Raw genomic sequence first — 18,214 nt, 5'->3', positions numbered from 1 at the left:
CTACATTTTGACTTGAGTTCATATTACTGTCCCGTTCAGATACACAGGAATTCATCCATTCCTTTTCATTTTTAAATCAATGTATTGTACTACTTTTACACAAACTTAGAAAACGTGTTTGTTTTTTTTTCACAGTCAAAGTCAGAACACTTTAGAGCAGCCCAGCAGCTTGTATGACCTCTCTTACTCCTACACGCATGCCTTTACTTTGTCGTGTCCTGGAACAACCACAGACTTCCCATTCAGTGGTTCTGACTTTACCAGAATCCGATTTGAGGAACAGAATCCAGCACACAGTGAACCAAGGAGTTGATGAGCAGCTGAATCAACACATTGCTCCACACTAACTCTGTTGTATCAGCTAAAAGGCCAGGGAGAAATCTCTCCCGCTGACTCTTTCCTGGGTGTGTGTGTGTGTGTCAGTGTGTGTGTCTTCTCCACTTCAGATCTCACGGTACGGTACTCTGAGAACGTTTTTGCACCCCTTACATGTTGCTTTTGTTTTTGCTTTCTGTCACGGCAAGCAAATTTCAATTCAAAGACAAGCCGAGAAAGGACAAGATGCAGTTTCCAAATGAGGATTTGCTTTATCTAAACCAACCTGGACCTGAGTGAAAAAGTAATTGCACCCTTAACCTAATAACCTTTGCAGCAACAACTTCCGTCAAACATTTGTGATCAGCTCAAATGAGGCTATTCATTAAACCACATTTGAGAGTTTTATTTACATTTGATGGCGTACTTTGGATTATTCTTTAGCTAAATAACCTAAGTAGGCTTAAACTTAAGAACACAAACTGATAGTTGGTTTGATATCCTTCAGGAATTGTATTTGAGAGTGAAATTGATGCTACCATCATTTACAACATGTTGTTTAAATCCTCAAGAGGAAACACAGGCCTGGCCTTCACGCTACCACCACCTTGTATAGATGATATTCTTTTCATAAATACTGTATTCAATTTTTCACGCACATGTTCCTAAAAGTTTTGCTTTTGTCTCAGCAGTTCTTGTGGAACATTAAGATGATTTTTGCTATATGTGAAACAGGTCTTTGTGCTCATGGAATAATTGTGATAGGCTGGAAACTTCAAGATTATATCCATTTGTAAATAACTGAACAAAATAGGGTTTAATCACAGATAAATTATGACTTTCAGTTGAAAGAAATCTGGTCTAATCTAAACATCTCCACCTGTCACCACTAGGGGGCAACGAACACTCTTCTGTTCCCTTCACATTTACAATCTGCTACGTTCATAAACGCAGAGTTTTCAGTGTGCCATTTTTTATGTAAAGATGAAATATTACTGCAGTAGAGTTCAGATTTCACATATTTTTTGAATTATTAGGGTTTTTAGCGCTGCCTTTAACAACATGAATTTGTGATATTTCAGAATTCACATTTTGCTGCTTTGCCCAACAATTTAAGATTTGACAAAAAGCTGAATTGCGTTATTGTGACAGTAAACAACTTTATTTTTGTTAAAGAAGCCACTTAAACCACAAAAGAGTGAATTGACAGGAGCAACAATAACAATGAGAAGATATTCACTGGATACAATCTTATAAATTTAAAATGAAAGATGAGTGCATGTCAAAAAACGAACAAAAAAAACAGTTAAAAAATCCAGGTCTGAGTTAGGTACTGGTGGAGAGGCCAGTTTAATTTTAAGAATTGTACAAGTGTCCTCTGTCTTACTAATGTGTCCTAAACAAAGATGCTAAGACAAGGTTTGACAGTAATTGGGCGTTGACCATAAATGCAACAGATGACTTTAGTTTGTACATTTATTCATTCCTGCCAACCTGATCATGTCAAACTGATGTGTTCGTTTGTGAACTGTTTTAAAATGAACTCCAAACTCATACTGAAAAGTGGGAAAAAATACTAATTAGTTCGTATACTTGTAACTTAGTTGATGCTGTACACATAAACCAAATTAAAAATATAGTAATCGCTATTCACATCTCATCTCCAATATTAGTGCAGAAAAATGACGTGTTTCTTGTTTTGCAGTTTGTGACTTACTTTCTGTTGATGGGCGATAAAAGTGCTGCCCTCAAGTGGAAAACTATGGTACTGCATGTAAGTGACTCAATGCTCAGCAGTATTATTATTATTATTATTATTATTATTATTATTATTATTATTATTATTATTATTATTAAATATTTGGGCAATGATGGCCATCATCCCATGACTGAATGTGGAAGGAAGATGTGCAGCAGGTAGAGAAAAGCCAGTATCATCTGTATAACCTGGTTAAACTGGAAGTAGAAGTTTTTGTTTCAATTCTTTCCCTTGGTTCACTCTTTTACGATTGAGTCCAGGTCATCGTTGATGTCATCTTCACCTAAACACAACAATTTTGCATATTACATCAGTTCTTAAGATTTTGTCAGTTTAATCTTTTTTTTTTTTTTTGCCATATAAACATTAAGTCGCTGCTTACCAAGACAGTTCTGAATCGTCATGGATTTTGGCATCAGGAGAAAAATGAGGCCGAAAATCAAAAGGACCCCGAAGAATCCTCCGATCAAACATCCAACCAGGGTAGCATAGCTGGCACCATTATCTGCAGGCAGGTGTGAAGAAGTTTAGGCAGAATGATTTCGACTGATCACATCGCATATGCAATGTGCAATTTACACAATGTTTCCTGACTTCACCATAGACATGCAGGACAGCAGAGCAGTCTTCTGGATCATCTGACTGATGACAAATGACCAGCGTGTCATTGTCAGAGTACGAGGTTCCTTTGAGGGTCCAAATCGCCACCAGTTCACCTCCCTTCACTTCACAGCGCCCATACAGAGCCTGAGGCGACAGACACAGAAGAAAGAGCTCGTATTTGTAGAGATTAACATTTCAGTACGAGGTCAACGTCGTGACCATCTCACCTGGGGAATGTCCTCCACCTGGCCGTTGGGGCAGGTGAGGGTGTAGTTTCCATGGCTGCTGTAAAAAGTAAATGTGAGGCTTTCGGAGGCTTCAGGCACTCCACACCTGAACTCTGCAGGCTCGCCCACGGCCACTTTCACATCAGTCGGAAGAGTCCGGTAGCCAGAGATCTTTTTTGAAGCTGAGGTGCTGGTAGAGTTAGCCAAGGAGGTGGTGGCATCTTGTGCTGAGGCAGATGAAGATTAAAACAAAACAAGTACATCAAAAAAGGATGAAAGGATGCTTTTTTTCTTTCTTTAGAAACATGCATATACATCTGAAATGTAACTGCAGATTTGCATTAGAATTGAATATTTGTTTAAACTAAAAGTGTGTTTTTGAGGAGAAACGAGACGGGCACAAAGAAAAAATAAAATGCAAAATGAGGATTGGGTTTGAAAAAATAAAATAATTTACATTTCATTTTAAAGAATGACATGTAGAAGATTGATATCCATCTTAATAATTTTCAAAAGGTGCTTTAAAGAGTTGAAGAGCTTCAAGTTTTTTGGGGTCTTTGTCATATTTAAGCTGGGACTCTGACTAGCTGAATTAAAAATGAAACATTTATTTCCAGTCCTAAGAAACATGTTGATAAGATAAAATTAATAATAATGACAATTTCAGGCATAAGAATAATTTTTGGCTTCATCGTGTAAAATATGTTGTCATAAAAATAACCTCTTATTTACAGTCTAGTTGACACTTTATTCACTAAATGTAAGATACCGCTAACATTAATTTTAACCTGTAATAATGAAGATTCTCTGTGAATGATTGGCACCGCGAGTCTTTAGACTGAAGAATGTAAAGTCACCTCTTTACGTCTGCTGCGGTGATAAGATTTACGCCTCAAATTCAACACACACAATGCAAAGCATTCAGTTTAGGCAGCTGCTAAACGCTTCTGTGACGTTCGTATTGTTATTTACCTGAAGAAGGTGCAGAGATTTGAAGCACCGCCAGGAGCAGCCAGCAGAGCTGAGAAACTTTTCTCTTCTCTGCCATTTCTTCTGCTTGACTCAGTTAGTTTCTCTTATTCCATGCAGATTTTCTCTGGAAAGTCAGAAAAATGTACACGGCTCTGTTCGTGAAGGTTAAATAACCAACACAGCAATAAATTTCACATATGTTTGCCAAAATGCTGCAGCTGGACATTGTGACGACAAATATCCGTTTTTAGACACTTCTGTCAACTCAAACTCTCCCTGGAAGAAACTTAAATGAACTGGGTTTTACGTCAGTAAATTCCAAATTATTAAACTGAGATTGTAAATCATTAACCAGTATTAATTACATAAACTCATTTTATATAATTAACAACCACAAAGTTACTCTTGGTAGAACCATATTTAAAAACACATTCAGGCACTCATAATGTTACCTAAATGCTTTTGTTGAAGGCTTAATCAAAGCAAAACTACAGCCTGACTTCATTCGTTCTACATTTACGCACAGATAAATTCTAGTTAAATACCAGATAAAGAAAGAGAATTCTGACTACACAAGCAATAGGAAGATCCTCCCCTAGATCTGAAGACAGCTTCCCTATTTACATACATAAAAAATAATAAATTTTTTTCTTGCTCAAACTGACCTCACAAATGCGCCGACACTGTCTGGGAACCAGCGCGCCTCGCGTCTCCCTCTGCGCCTAAACTTCCTTGGTCTCTTCAATTGTCCCCAACAAGACAGGAACGTCAGACGACTGAGGCACCTGAAGGAATGTGGAAGAGTTCCTGACGAGCCAGGTAGATTTCTGAGAACAGCAAACAGGTCGAGCAGGAAAAGCGATGCAGTCAAAAAATGCTTAAGTTTTCTCTGCTCTCCATTTTCCTTTCTACGTTGCTCAGAAGTACATCACAAAACCTTTTTGTTCTCTTGAGAAGGAAAATCAAAAAACCTTCCATGAAAAGCCTTTATGTTAGTGGCTACATGCACGTTTGCCATGAAAAGATTTCACTTTTATTTGCTTCCAACATCAACAATGCTACACCTAAACGCCTCCAGCGTACTTGTTCAGCAGGTTCATCATCCTGCTGCAGCCTGAAGGGAAGATAAAGTCATTTAACAATCAACATCACTAGACATTTGCCTAAACACCAAGCTCAGAGGCCTGTTGATGAAGCCAAGCTGTCAACATGTGTGGCCCAATCAACTTTTAAAGGTTTTTACAACCCTTTTATTTTATTTTTTTAGTATTTCTCATTTATACTTCGATGTGTTTTATAGGGATTAATGAAGCTCAAGGACGGCAGCAAAGGGACCAAAACAGGGTTAGGTTGCGTAATGTTCATCCAAAAAGAGGAATAGTGTGCCACAACTGCAAACGTACTAAGACATGGTCGACTGAACGTGGAAGCATTAGTCGGAGATGCAGCCAAGATGACCGTGGTAACCCTGGAGGAGCTGCAGAGAACCACAACTCAGGTGGAAACATCTTTTCACATGAGTAGAAGAGAAACAAGCTTCTCCCTAGGGAGCAGATGGTTGTCATGAATGGAAACACTGGAGGAAACATTTGTAGAAGCTACAAAAAATAAATGAATCACTTAGATCAGAGAGTATTCACTTGTTAGAATGGACCAGTCAAAGTCCAGAGACTTCAGCTACTTTCTGGGCTGCAGAGAAGTCCAGCCTCTGCTGGACTTTACACACCTGATCTGAGCTTTACACACCTCAGATCGGGTCTGATCAGTCTGCGAATCATGGAGAGAGTAAGCGATGAGTTCAGGGGTGGCTGGGAAAACTGAGAGACGAGGTCAAACTGTTCTAAAATCCCAATTAAACATCCTGAGGTTTGAGGTTGTAATGTCACAAAATAGCGGAAAGTGGCATATTGGCAGCCACTTTAAAACGGTTGAAGGAGAAAAACGAAAACTCTAAAAATATTCTGATTCAGTAGTGAAAGATGAAAGCTGGTTTTGGCTCCAGTCATCCATGATGAAACTGAGACCTCCTGTGTTCAAGATCCTGCTATGTAACTGAGAGAGATTATTACATTGAGAGAGATTATTACATCCCATACACCACACGAGTAAAAATAATGAAGAAAATTTGTTTTAGGGACTGAAGAATGAAACAAAACTCAAGTTTACTGTGTTGTTTTTCTTTCATTTTCTTTTAACCGGAGACTTAAGAAACTCCACCACCCTAAAAACATCAGCACCTCCCATTTTATCTGTATCAGCTCTTCAGCTATCTCTGAAGACATTCCCCGACCTTCATTTTTTATTCTCCAATTTCATCTTAAGCATCAGATTCTGGTTCAAACTCATCATGTGATCAGGGACAAACAAACTCCTCCCTGCCTCTTCTGGCTGATTTACATAATGCTTACTGATCATGTTTGTGACAAACTTCCACCTAAAATTTTTTCATATCTGTTTTTTTTTCTCTCTAGAAGTGCTGAGCAGCCATGGGTTGGACCCCGATCACTTCAGTTTCCTTTGACAAATGAACTATCAACTCAGTTCCTTATTCTTGTAGAACATGATTCAAGTGCTGATACTTCTTCTGCTGCAGCAGGGTAAGAAAATATTTGTTTATTCTAAATATGAAATGCATTGCTCTATTTGAACATTTTTTACATTTGCAAGAGCAGCAAATCTCTTAAGGCTCATCTTAATGTTTGATTATTTCTGAGCTTAGACCAAGAATTTGTTCAAAACATTAATTCCTGGCTAAATATGTTAAATAAGGTCTGTAAATCAAGCACCAATGCTAGGAAACACAAACTGAAGAGGAGCTGCGTTTTCTGTTTGAGCCTCAATATAAACTGTTACCTTTTATTGCAACAGTGCACTGTTTCTATGGCGATGGGAGCTCTTCAGTTTCGTTGTTTCTGTCAAAGTTTCACTATTGGCTTAGAAACACTTTGAAAAAATTTTGTTTTTCTCATATCTAGAAATGCATCATCACTCATATCTGCCACTGCAAAATGTTGATGAAATGACATTTTTTATTTAAATGCACTTCCTGTGTAAAGTGTTCCCACATGCAATGCTATTAATATCATGTTAAATTAGCATTACACTGATTTTTGGCTCAGAGGGGAGGAAATATTTAACAGATAAGTGAAATGAACTTCAAGCACAAAGCTGGGCTCATAAGGCTGGAAGTGTTTTTTTGTTTGTTTTGTTTTTCCTGCAATGCATTTATAGAGTTTAACCCTTTCATGCAGGAATTATGGTCCTTTGTGTAAGGATTTTTTTTTCATTTTTTTATATTCTTAAGGCATAAAAAAGGTAGGGAAAAAAATTGTAAACATTTTTATTATTATTATTATTATTATTATTATTATTATTATTATTATTATTATTATTATTATTATTATTATTATTATTATTATTTTATTTTTTTCTTAGGTGATAAAATTTTAATTTTCTCCAAATACAAAGTTGTTATTTGAAAAATACATCAGTAGTTTTGTTCTTTAGGGGTTATCTGATGTCACAATATTTTTTTTTTCCAGCAAGAGTCGTCTACAGTAGAAGGAAGGACCGGGTCAGTTGGCATGCTTTTTTGTCTGTCGGCCATATTGGATTTAACAAAAATAATTTCTTGCATTTGCAGCTGATAGTTGATAGTGTATTTTGTGATGCACTAATGTCCACTTCAGTGATCTGTGTGTATTTCTAACATACAAATCCACAAGAAGCAGAAGAAAATGGCTTTTATATGGCTGTCCACTGAAGTGACCACTATGCATGAAAGGGGGAAGAGGGAAAGCAGCAACACCTGCTGCTAAATGCATTTACTGTTCATGAAAGACTCCAATGAAGCCATATCAAAAGCTATGACTTTATAAATTATTGCTATTGAAGGTTGTTCTGTTATATCATGGGGCGTATTATTTTTTCTAGCCAATTAAGTTTCTTTTCCCCATGACTGTGTAAATGATTTAAAAACGGTCCTCACAAGTTTTATTTTGTGTTTTTACTAGCAGAGAAAGTGAGTGCTGCCTGGTCGGTGACCTTTGAGAACCAGGATATTTGTGCTTTGAGGGGGTCTTCGGTGGAGTTCAGGTGTTCGTACAGCTACCCAGATGAGGAATCCGTCAGACAGACCGCATGGGACAAAGGAAAGATTCAAAATGGCATCTTGGAACGCGTCAGGCTTTCAGACCTTCCGTCGTATAATGGTCGATTTGAGTATAAAGGTGATCATGCACACAACTGCAGCCTGGTTTTACGTGACCTCCAGGAGGACGACACTGGATATTACTTCTTCTGGTTTGACACAGACAAGTTTGGACGGCGCAGTAAGAAGTCAGTGTATCTCTCTGTCACAGGTAAAACAGAGAGTTCACAGGGTTCTGTTTTTCACGTTGAATATTTTTTGTGGTGTAAGTCTTGTCTTTGCTTGATCTCCAGGGCTGGAAGCTAGCGTACGCTCCGACAGAGTGAGACTCGGAGACAGCGTGACCCTTGACTGTCGGACAGAGTGCCAAAACACCAAAATAATCTGGTTCAAAGACGGACGTCCGGTGGCAGAACCAACATTTCAGGCTCAGATTACAGATACCGGAAACTATTCATGTGCTTTTGAGGGAATAGAATCCTCACAATCAAGTCCTGTGGCTCTGGATGTTTGGTGTAAGTACTATGATGATGCTAAGTCAAGATGAATAAATTTGATGTTAGTCACTGATATTCTGCTTATTACCAGCCTCACATGCATTGTATTTGGTCAGTAGAAATCAAATTTATTGATAAGAGCGCTTTGCATGTTGCAACATAATAATCACAAACCTCTATGCGTTTTATTCAGATTTCATGTGACAGACCAAAGACCAAAGATTACAAAGAAAATTTGAGGAAAAACTGGGGTGCATTCCCATTTAGACCCCTTTACTCTGATACCCTTAAGTTGGTAAACAAAATTTGCGTTTATGTCATTTGACCTCAGACCTGACAGCTTTTCTGTGAAGGCCTCAGTGGTTTGTTGGTGAACGTTAGTGAACAAAGTCCATCAAGAAGACCAAGAGACACAGCAGACAGGTCAAAGAGAAAAATGCAACAATGTTTAAAAATGAATCATTGAAAAACATCCAAAGCTTTAAACATCTAATCTCAGGTGGGGCAATCAGTCTGCAGGGCAATCATTTGTTGTCCATCACAAATCTGGAAGAATACTAAAAAGATATATGCACTGTACGTAACCCTGAACACAGCTTAGCCATGCTGCCTGCAGCAAGGTAGTAGCAGCAGCATGCTGTGGGGATATTTTGGAAGCTGGTAAGAGTTGATAGAAAAATCAACTCTTTCCAGAGTTGATTTTAAAACTAGGTTTTATTCCACAATCGTGGAGGCTTTGAAAGATCTGCAAATGGGGTGAAAGTTTTCATTTTCCTCCCACTTCAACCATAAGCTGTTTTGTCTGTCACAGAAAAAAAAAATAAAACAAAATGAGGCTTGTAGTTGAAATGTGATAAAATGTAAAAGAAAAATTCAAATAGTTTGACTACTTCTGCATGACACTGTGTATGTACTATCAACCTATTTTTACTGGAATCGTGGTTGTGTTTTTTTCTCCAGATCCTCCTCTGAACGTATCCGTTGAGGTGAACCGCTCTGACCCTCTGCTGGTCGGCAGCAGCGTGACGTTGACCTGCAGAGGTTCTGCCCGCCCTGCTGCGATTACTTACACCTGGTGGTACAGCAGTGATGTCTCCAACTCCAGCACTGAGCTCCCGGTGGGCTCAGGGCAGGTGTTGAGCATTTCCTCCGTTGAGCTGACCCACACTGGGACGTATGTCTGCCAGGCCGAGAACCGTGTGGGCCAGAGCCGTTCAGCTCAGCTGCTGCTGACGGTGGAAGAAATGGGTAGGAATCCTGGAGGAACGGAAGAACTCACATTGTTGAAGCTTTAATTCATTCATGTTAATTTGAACTTCAGAGCTTCAGAGATACTGGAGGTACTTTTAATTATTTGTAATGGTTTATTCCTTGTTTTTTTCCCCCAGTCCATCCTTTAATTGTCCTTGGAATTGGAATTAAAGTGATTATTCTGCTTGTGCTGCCACCGATTCTCATCTGGGTCTGGTAGGTAACACAGAACATCACTTTGAGTTGGCTCTGGTTGCTTTGCTGAATTGGGATATCAGGAAATAAACTCTGTTCATAGAAGCTTCTGTTTTCTTGTTAAAGGAAGTGTCGGTCTCGTTCTGATGCAAAGAATGAAGAGGTGAGAAGAGGAACAGGTTTTTGGAAAAAAATAAAACAGGAAATGATACCAGAGTCATGTGACGCCTAATCTAGTCTTCTTTATTCCTCAGAATACCAGCAATGACTATGAAAATGTGATTTTTGGATGAAAGAACAACTGCTCTGAAATCCCTAGCATGAGAAAGGAACCAAAGGAAAGGAATCAAAGTAACTTTGCACTGAAAAGTCTCAACACGTGGAGAGAAAATGCTTCCTGATGCTTAGCTAAGCTGCATGTCAATGTCCATTTTCCTTTTCCTGTGCAACATTCAATGGATTCTGAACGTAGTACGGATATTTGTTATTTCAAACCATACTGATGTTTTTCATACAGGTTGGTTATTTGTATGCTAAATTCAAATATTCGTTTATGTTGCAGTCATTGGTAGAAACGGTTCCGTTTTAAGCTACGCAGCACTGACCCCTTGAGTTTGAATTAATGTCTGTAGATCCCAGCAAACATAAAAATGTTTCATCACTTTGAAAATTATCACGAGTTCTCCATGGAAATATTTATGAAATGTGTCCAGTGGTCTGGATTAGATCCGATAAGGTTCACCTTTTTTCGTAGTTTGTTTTTAATGGTAAATGAAAATTTCTAGCTTCATAAATGTGTGGTTTTTAATGCACATAACTTTCACACCTTTAATTTTTCTTATTTTTAATTTATTTGACATGTTGTACTTTCCATAATGTGCACACTGGATCGCAAAGTTTAAAATGTGAATTTACTGCATGGGAAAGAGTGAAATGAAAAAACAAAGACAATGTAACTTAATTCACACAAAAAAAGAGAGCACTTTACAGGTTGAAAAGGCCTTTCCTAAAAATAAACTGAGGCTAAAATCTCCAACTAGCTGAAAGGGCAGGAAGCAGAATCACTGTCCTCCTGGTGGTCATCCTCGCCCCACTCTTCTTCAGGTCCTGCTCAGTATCTGAAACCTAAAGTTTACTACAAATACAGAAATAAATCTGACTGAGGTTTTTTTTTATGTGTTTGTGATAACCGTGTTTTCTGTCATCTTTATTACACTAAACATGAAACATCTGTTTTTCAGTAAAAGCCTCTTCAGTAAATTGAAAATAGCATTCTTATACAAGTCATGTTGTTTGTGGTCTGCGTCTGTAATAATCTGTGGAGGACTTCCTGTATTTAAATTCACATCTGTGTTTTGCAACACTTCCTTCACAATACATAGATCACTGGGAGGATTAAAACTGCTTCTATTAAGAAATAAATACAACAAATGTGTTTATTTGTTTTTATATAAGCTATGAACATCCACTGACAAAAAAAACGATTAGCACCCATATTGTAAAACACAGAAATTATTCAGTCTTTGAGGATCTAGCAGTAAAAAATAGCGAAACCAAATGTACAACTGGTCCAACCTGACATCAATTTATAAGAAATCATTTCAATTTAGGCCTGTTTATGAAATATTTAGGTTTTCCTAAATATATTTTTGAACTGAACAAGAGCACCGCGCTCCCAACACACTTACAATTTTAGACTTTGAATATATTTAGCCATGTAGTAACATTTAAAATGATTGGTCCATTTAAATGTAGAGCACAGTAAAGGTTTGCAGGATACTACGACAAATATCTTTATAAAAGGTTCATGATTAAACTTGATCATAGGCAAGAAATTGCTAGGAAGTAGAGAAAGAAAAAGTAATGCTAATAACGATTATGAGACTCGTATATTTTACACGTCTGGCAGCGACTGGAGGTCCATCAGTAAAATTAACTCTCTTCTTCCCACAGAAACAGAAAGTCAACTTCCCAAGAAACTAGACTTAAAAAACATCACAAATGAATTTGCTGCAAGTAAGATCAGGCACATGGCATGTTGAGCTCAAATATCAACATGTCAAACCAGCAGGCATCCCAAACACAAACAATTTGCTCCTTCAAGTATGTTTTTATGATACGCCGAAACAGCCTCAATGCAAAACATAAAAAAAAATCATAAAAGAAATATCTATTCATGTGAAAATCTAAATATATAGATATGTAAAAAAAAACAAACAAACAAACAAACAGACAAACAAACAACCCATAGAAATAAATATGCAGTATAGTTATTTTCAAAATGAAATTAGATTTCCACATCTAGGTACTTCTAATAACTCATGTAGACCTTTAAAATACAGATAAAGTCTAGGTCCGGACAACTTATTTAATCATTAAAAGGACAATTTGACAATTGTTTACAGTCACCTAGTTCATGTAAAATCCTGGAAGGGATAACACTTGGACTGGGTAAAATATGTATATTTGTTGAATATAATATCTATTTTAAGCTTTGTTTAAATTTCCCAATTATATTTACTCCTTCAGTTTTTAGGTGGAATTGTGGCACTTTTAGCCCTCTGTAGAGGGAACGTCATTTAGGGTCCTGTTGCTGAACTGTAATGATCTGAATCAGGTGTGTTAAAGCAGAGACACTTCTAAAACAAGCCAGGCAGCGCGCTTTGTGGGGGGTTTACAGGGCAGGATGACCCGACATCACATGCATCCATTAGGTCTCAACATTGTGTTGTTGTGTTACCCAACATGTGTGTTGGCACACGTAATCAAAGCAGTTCTGTCACTCTGTCGCAGTTGTCCCAGTGAGGACATATGACTGTCGTCTGGCTGTCTTCTTTTTCCTGAAAGCAGAACAAACACAGATTTATAGTGGAAGTGTAACTTTTCTTTTTGTTAAGCTAATAGATTGTTTGTGCACATAACACAGACCCTGCAACTCTTTTGGTCTACTACGCATAGCTTTGGATACGCCGCACCTTTACAAAAGTTGATTCGTTTTCTTCATCCAGACAAGAACTACAACCACACTGTCTATAAATATGACTGTGCTATGCCTGATGCTTATTGGACGCAGCTGTCCCGGTCTTGTTTATATGAATTATTGATTGTGAAAGGACCAAAGGCTTCACTCACCTCATCATCAAAAAGGCAGCTAAAGCAACAACAGCCAGCAGGACCCCGATGGTTACTCCAATCACCACCACTGTACTTCCTGAAGAGTCAGATGGATTTGCCCCTGCAAAGAGCAGAAGATTACAGAAAACTCAATGCATACATACACAGAGCCTTACCGAAATATTCATACCATCTGAAGCTCTAATATCTTGTCACATTATAATAAAATGTTTTATTGAGAATCTTAAGAGTTAGACCAACAAATAATAGCAACAAATAATAATTGTGAAGTGGAAGAAGAATGATAGATAGTTGCATGAGTTTCCAAATTTTGCCACAGCTTATCACTTTTATTTAGCTCTGGACTTTGACTAGGCCACTCTAACTCAATCTAAACTATTCCGTTGCAGCTCTGGCTGTATATTTAGGATCATTGTCCTGCTGAAGGCTCATTCTTTCCCTGAGTCTTAAGTACTTTACAGCATCTAACAGCTTTTCTTCTAATATCACTCCATTCTGATCATCTTTCCTGAAGAAAAGCACCTCCATAGCATGATGCTGCTAACTCTCTATAACCCAGTAGGAACAGGGTGTCAAAGTGTTTCATCATTTCTAAGATTTATGTTTGTAAAAAAACATCCACAGTCTCTTTTCACGTCACAAATTACAGTACTTTGTGTTAATTGGCCACATGAGATCTCACTAAAATATATTGAAATGTGTAGTTGAACTATAATAAATACTTTTTGTCACGATCCGTGTTTCTGTGTGTTTATTTTTGAGTTTTTTCCTGTGTAGTCCTGTGTTCCTGTGAGTCTCAGTCCTGTCCTCCCCGTTGATTGCTCCCCAGGTGTGTCTCATTCCCCTGATTACCCCGTGTGTATTTAAACCCACCTGTTGTCTGTGTTCCTCGTCGGGTCCTTGTCTATGTCTAGGTTTGTCTAAGTTGTCGACTATGCGCTCCAGTTGAACTGTGAAGTCCTGGATAGAGTTTGCGCCCATTTCCAGTCCTGCTATCAGTTGCTACCGGTGTTTAGCTGTGTGCTAGTTTCTCCACCGTGCTGCCTGTTCTTGGACTGTTCTGAGCTTTATTATTAAATTCATCATTATCATCATCACCGAAACCTGGGTCTCTGCGTCTATCCTCACCTCCACCCACAACCACTTCCTGACAGAAGGACCCGACCTCTGTCAGGAAGTGGTTGTGGGTGGTGGTGAGGACAGGACTGAGACTCACAGGAACAGGACTACACAGGAAAAAACTCAAAAATAAACTCACAGAAACACGGATCGTGACACTTTTGAGATGTATTGTAAACAATGTTGCACTACTATGTTGCAGCCTCATTGCCAACAATACTTGGCTGTATTTGGTTGATTACGGTGTAAAGATAGTTCATTTTGACATGCAGCAAATGATACCAACAACACCTGAATCATCAGTGCTGTGACTATGTGGTATCCAAAGATAAAACACATTTTCAAGGATCCTGTACTCTGAATCTTGTACTCATAACTGAGAACTTAAAACAATCCCTTGAATGTGAGCTTGAGTCTCTGTATTGACCTACCACTGGAGCTGGTCAGAGTCACGCTGGCTTTCTCAAAGCCGTATCTGTTGCGTGCCACACAGCAGTGCTGCCCATAGTCCTTCGTGGTGATGTTGGCACTGGTGAGTTTTTGGGCTCTTCCTGTTGATGTAGCCTGGGTGGATCTTCCTCGATGAAAGCTTAAGTCTGCTGCTGGGAGACAAGCTACACCCTGGTACCAGACGTAGGTGCGGACCGGTGGGTTGGCCTCACTGCTGCAGGTCAGAGTCACAGGATGATCCTTCTCTGCTCCCCAGCTGGAGATCATTATGTTTCTAGGCGGGTCTGCAGGAAGATGGCATCAAAGTTCATTAGCTTCAAATATTACAAGATTTAAAGGACATGAAAAGTGAATCAAGCAGTGGACAGATGCAGACATATCTTTAAACATGTTTTCAGTATAATTGAAGATGATGTAGTTTGGTTTCAGAGTTACATTTCACTTACATTGCACATCGATTTCCAGAACATTTGAGCGTTGCGTTTTGTCTCCAGTCTGGATTTGGCAGTAGTAGCTGCCAGATTGACCTGATGTAACTTTGGGGGTACTCCACACCGGTCCAGCACCTACCAACATGGCTCCTTTGGTACTGTACCACGTGAAGCGGCTTTGTGAAGTGGCAACTGGGCTGCAACAGGCCAGGTTTAAGCCTGTCCCCTCCAGGATGACTCGGGATGGACCCACCGAGACCGCAACTGCAGTGGAGGAACCTGCAGCGACAAAAAGGGAGAGAAAAGGAACCTGAATGAAGAACTTAATTTTTCAGGGCCTTACCTATATAACTCTAAAACTATCCAGCAAATTTAATAAATGACTAGATAGAATCGTAAACAATGAAGGGAGCCTTGACTGAATTTAATGAATTCTGTAGTTTCTGTGGACAGAACAAGCAGAAAGAAATAATTACCACCTTCCTTCAACATTTAAACTTAGCTAAAGTTAACACAGCTTAGCTAAAAAGGTGTTGCAGGTTCTCACCTGGATGTAAACAAAGCAAATTAAAATCATAATACTAAATCTGTAGAAAGCAAACATTAGTGAAGTTACTTTCTGTTTAAGCCTCTAAATAGTTACTTTAAAGTTGAGTTTATTTTTGATTTGTGTTAATTTAATATGTTATTAAATTAACACAATTTAATCCTTAAAATCCTTCTGTTGTAATGCTAGGATATTTACTCTGAAAAGCAATATCAGCTCTTATGATGTTTTTTATCATCAGTTCTATTTACTATTTTTTTTTTTTGGTAAATAAATAAACCAATTAAAGAGTATTTGTGTATTTTTATAACACATTAGTTACTACTCTGGAAAAAATTAGAAGTTTTGCTAAATTAATTGCTTATAATTCAAAGTTTGGGGCTTGAGGGACGACTTGGATTTTACACATAGATCCTAAAGATTAGGACCTGCCTATGAAATGCAGACTAAAAATGTTGCTTGAGGATTATAATCCTACATAATCCTACAAATGAGGAGACAAAACAACATTAGAAACAAGGAAGCCACAACACAAAGCTGTTACCTACAGATGTATTTGTTATTACATGTCGTTAGACAGCAATGTCTGTGTGGTTAAAAAAGACAAAACCAGAAAACATGAGCTGACTCATTTAGTTTCAGGAGATTATTCCAGTTTTAAAACCTTTTAATGCACTAAATCCCATGGTTTCACAGGGTTTTCTACAGTAATTTGAATAAACAAACATTGTAACATTTGTTTTTGGCTGTTTTTTGTTTACAGAAGTAATGTAATGCCATGGGTTTATATATAGTGATTATTATGTCAAACAGCCACTGGCAGGTTTCAGTTCTGCTTCCTGCGAAAAACACAAGGAGTCAAAACTTTCAAAAAGGAAACGATTACATGTCAACACAAAAATACAAACACTAATGTTCTGCTTTCCATATATTTTAGATATAAAGCTATAACAAATATTTTCATTTTTATTAAACCGTGATCAGTTTTGTGGCAAACCAAACATACTGTGGACCTTGTGTTGTTCGCTAACAGTGAGACTCACCAATAGACCAACATTAGACAACAGCCACTGGAAGAATAAATTAAAAGTCTTCTAGGTTAGGGAAAGGAATAACAGATGGATAAAACTGTCTTGAAATAATATTAAACTGTGTTTGTCATGTATCTTACAGAACAGAGAGAATATGCCCACCTGCCACTAAGAGCTGCATGCCAGTCTGTGGAGGCATCTTCTGCGTCTTATGGTTGGTGATGAGGTAAAACACGTATGTTCCACTGTCTGACTGTTTGAGATTAGAAATCCTCAGAGAGCAGTTCTTGCTTCCTGGTTGTCCCAGGTACTGCACCCGGTTCTGATAAGATGGATCCTGGAAAATACCGGCGCTGTGGAACACATAGCTGACACAGACATACATAAATTTAGAAACTGTGTGTTTTTGCAGAAAACCCTGTGATGTATTTTTGTTTTTCTCTGATGAGTGTTTTACCTTTCCGTAACGCAGCGACTGTCTCTGAGACACCACATCTCAGACGTAACTTTTGTTTCACTGCTTCCTGTCTAATAAAGAGCAGCAGATTACAATCTTAGACATCCCCACTAAGTATTACCAGGACGCTTATGAGAACAGTTTATTTCGTTAGAGTTTGTCAGGAACCATGACATGGTGATGTCTACTTATTCTGACTACAGAAAGGTTACACAGAAAGTGATCTCTACTGCTACAAGAAACAATGCCTCCTTTATTACCTGTGCAGAGAGCCGCCCATCTGTCTGGACTTCATCAGAGCTAAGTGGGTAGTCATAGGAACAGGGGAGGACCACTGAAGAACCAACCACAGCACAAATGGGATTAGAGGGGAGAAGAACTGACCAATCACCAGCCAGAATACCTGCAGAAGGAAGAGTAGGTGTTACATTACTATAAAATACAACCAGAAGTTAATCATCGAAACTCAAGCAGTCTCACTGACATTGTCCTGTGATAATGCTGGAATACATTAGCAATGTTTTTACCTCTCACACACAGAATGATGAGAAAGCAGCAGCTTTGTTGATGATGTGCCATGACTTCACTTGATGTTCTCCTTCTGCTGTGGTTGCCAGCTGTGGTTTTCTGTTCACCCTCCTTTAGCTTCACCTGTACTAACCTCAGTTTTTTCGTTTGCTTTTGCTTTTTTTCCCCCACTGCTCTCTGTCGGTGTCTTTTCACAGCTGTGTTCACTTCTCTGTCTCAAAACCAATAGGTCCAGTCTCTTTAGTTTCCTCTTTATTTCCTCCGCCAAAGAGGAACTTGGCTAATGTCAGTGCTTTCATGTCATTACAAAGAAATTACTACATCCAAGTCAGGTTTTCTTCCTTTTGCAGAGTGCGCCTGTTGGTGTGTGTATGAGGCAGCGCGCCTGTTGAGTTAACCAAATGAAAACTACCTGATATTTGTTGACAGTCACTATTAAAATGTGCCTAATTGGGCAAATGTTTTCAGGTGGGACAGGGAGTCTACTCGGTCACTTCAGAGGGAGAGCTCGTGCCCACTTCGTCCACTCAGGACCGTTGACGTCACT

General features: G+C 38.5%; 3 protein-coding genes across 3 annotated transcripts; 1 reads left to right on the top strand and 2 right to left on the bottom strand.

Annotated features, from left to right (window-relative positions):
• Nucleotides 1-1,455: 1,455 nt before the first annotated feature.
• LOC106909924 (uncharacterized) lies at nucleotides 1,456-4,699 on the bottom strand. The gene is made up of 6 exons (XM_014976434.2): nucleotides 4,542-4,699; nucleotides 3,877-4,000; nucleotides 2,905-3,131; nucleotides 2,674-2,821; nucleotides 2,457-2,579; nucleotides 1,456-2,357 (listed from the first exon to the last, which is right to left on the bottom strand). Exons 2-6 carry the CDS (start codon nucleotides 3,950-3,952, stop codon nucleotides 2,311-2,313), a joined length of 621 nt encoding a protein of 206 aa, XP_014831920.2. The 5' UTR covers nucleotides 3,953-4,000; nucleotides 4,542-4,699; the 3' UTR covers nucleotides 1,456-2,310.
• Nucleotides 4,700-6,303: 1,604 nt separating this feature from the next.
• Nucleotides 6,304-11,236, top strand: cd22 (cd22 molecule). The gene is made up of 7 exons (XM_014976432.2): nucleotides 6,304-6,473; nucleotides 7,890-8,237; nucleotides 8,320-8,541; nucleotides 9,484-9,771; nucleotides 9,912-9,990; nucleotides 10,096-10,132; nucleotides 10,224-11,236. The coding sequence occupies exons 1-7, from the start codon at nucleotides 6,437-6,439 to the stop codon at nucleotides 10,260-10,262; spliced, it is 1,050 nt and encodes a 349-aa protein (XP_014831918.2). The 5' UTR covers nucleotides 6,304-6,436; the 3' UTR covers nucleotides 10,263-11,236.
• A 138-nt stretch (nucleotides 11,237-11,374) lies between these two features.
• Nucleotides 11,375-18,213, bottom strand: LOC106909922 (protein amalgam). The gene is made up of 8 exons (XM_014976431.2): nucleotides 17,667-18,213; nucleotides 17,400-17,542; nucleotides 17,140-17,210; nucleotides 16,845-17,050; nucleotides 15,120-15,383; nucleotides 14,655-14,957; nucleotides 13,102-13,204; nucleotides 11,375-12,809 (listed from the first exon to the last, which is right to left on the bottom strand). Exons 1-8 carry the CDS (start codon nucleotides 17,716-17,718, stop codon nucleotides 12,749-12,751), a joined length of 1,203 nt encoding a protein of 400 aa, XP_014831917.2. The 5' UTR covers nucleotides 17,719-18,213; the 3' UTR covers nucleotides 11,375-12,748.
• Nucleotide 18,214: the final 1 nt, after the last annotated feature.

This window comes from Poecilia mexicana, unplaced genomic scaffold (assembly GCF_051168715.1).
Source record: "Poecilia mexicana isolate PSO_F unplaced genomic scaffold, ASM5116871v1 scaffold_16, whole genome shotgun sequence".
NCBI classification, from domain to species: domain Eukaryota; kingdom Metazoa; phylum Chordata; class Actinopteri; order Cyprinodontiformes; family Poeciliidae; genus Poecilia; species Poecilia mexicana.
The sequence above is the reverse complement of the archived record's forward strand: the minus strand, read 5'-3'. Positions and strand labels throughout refer to the sequence as shown.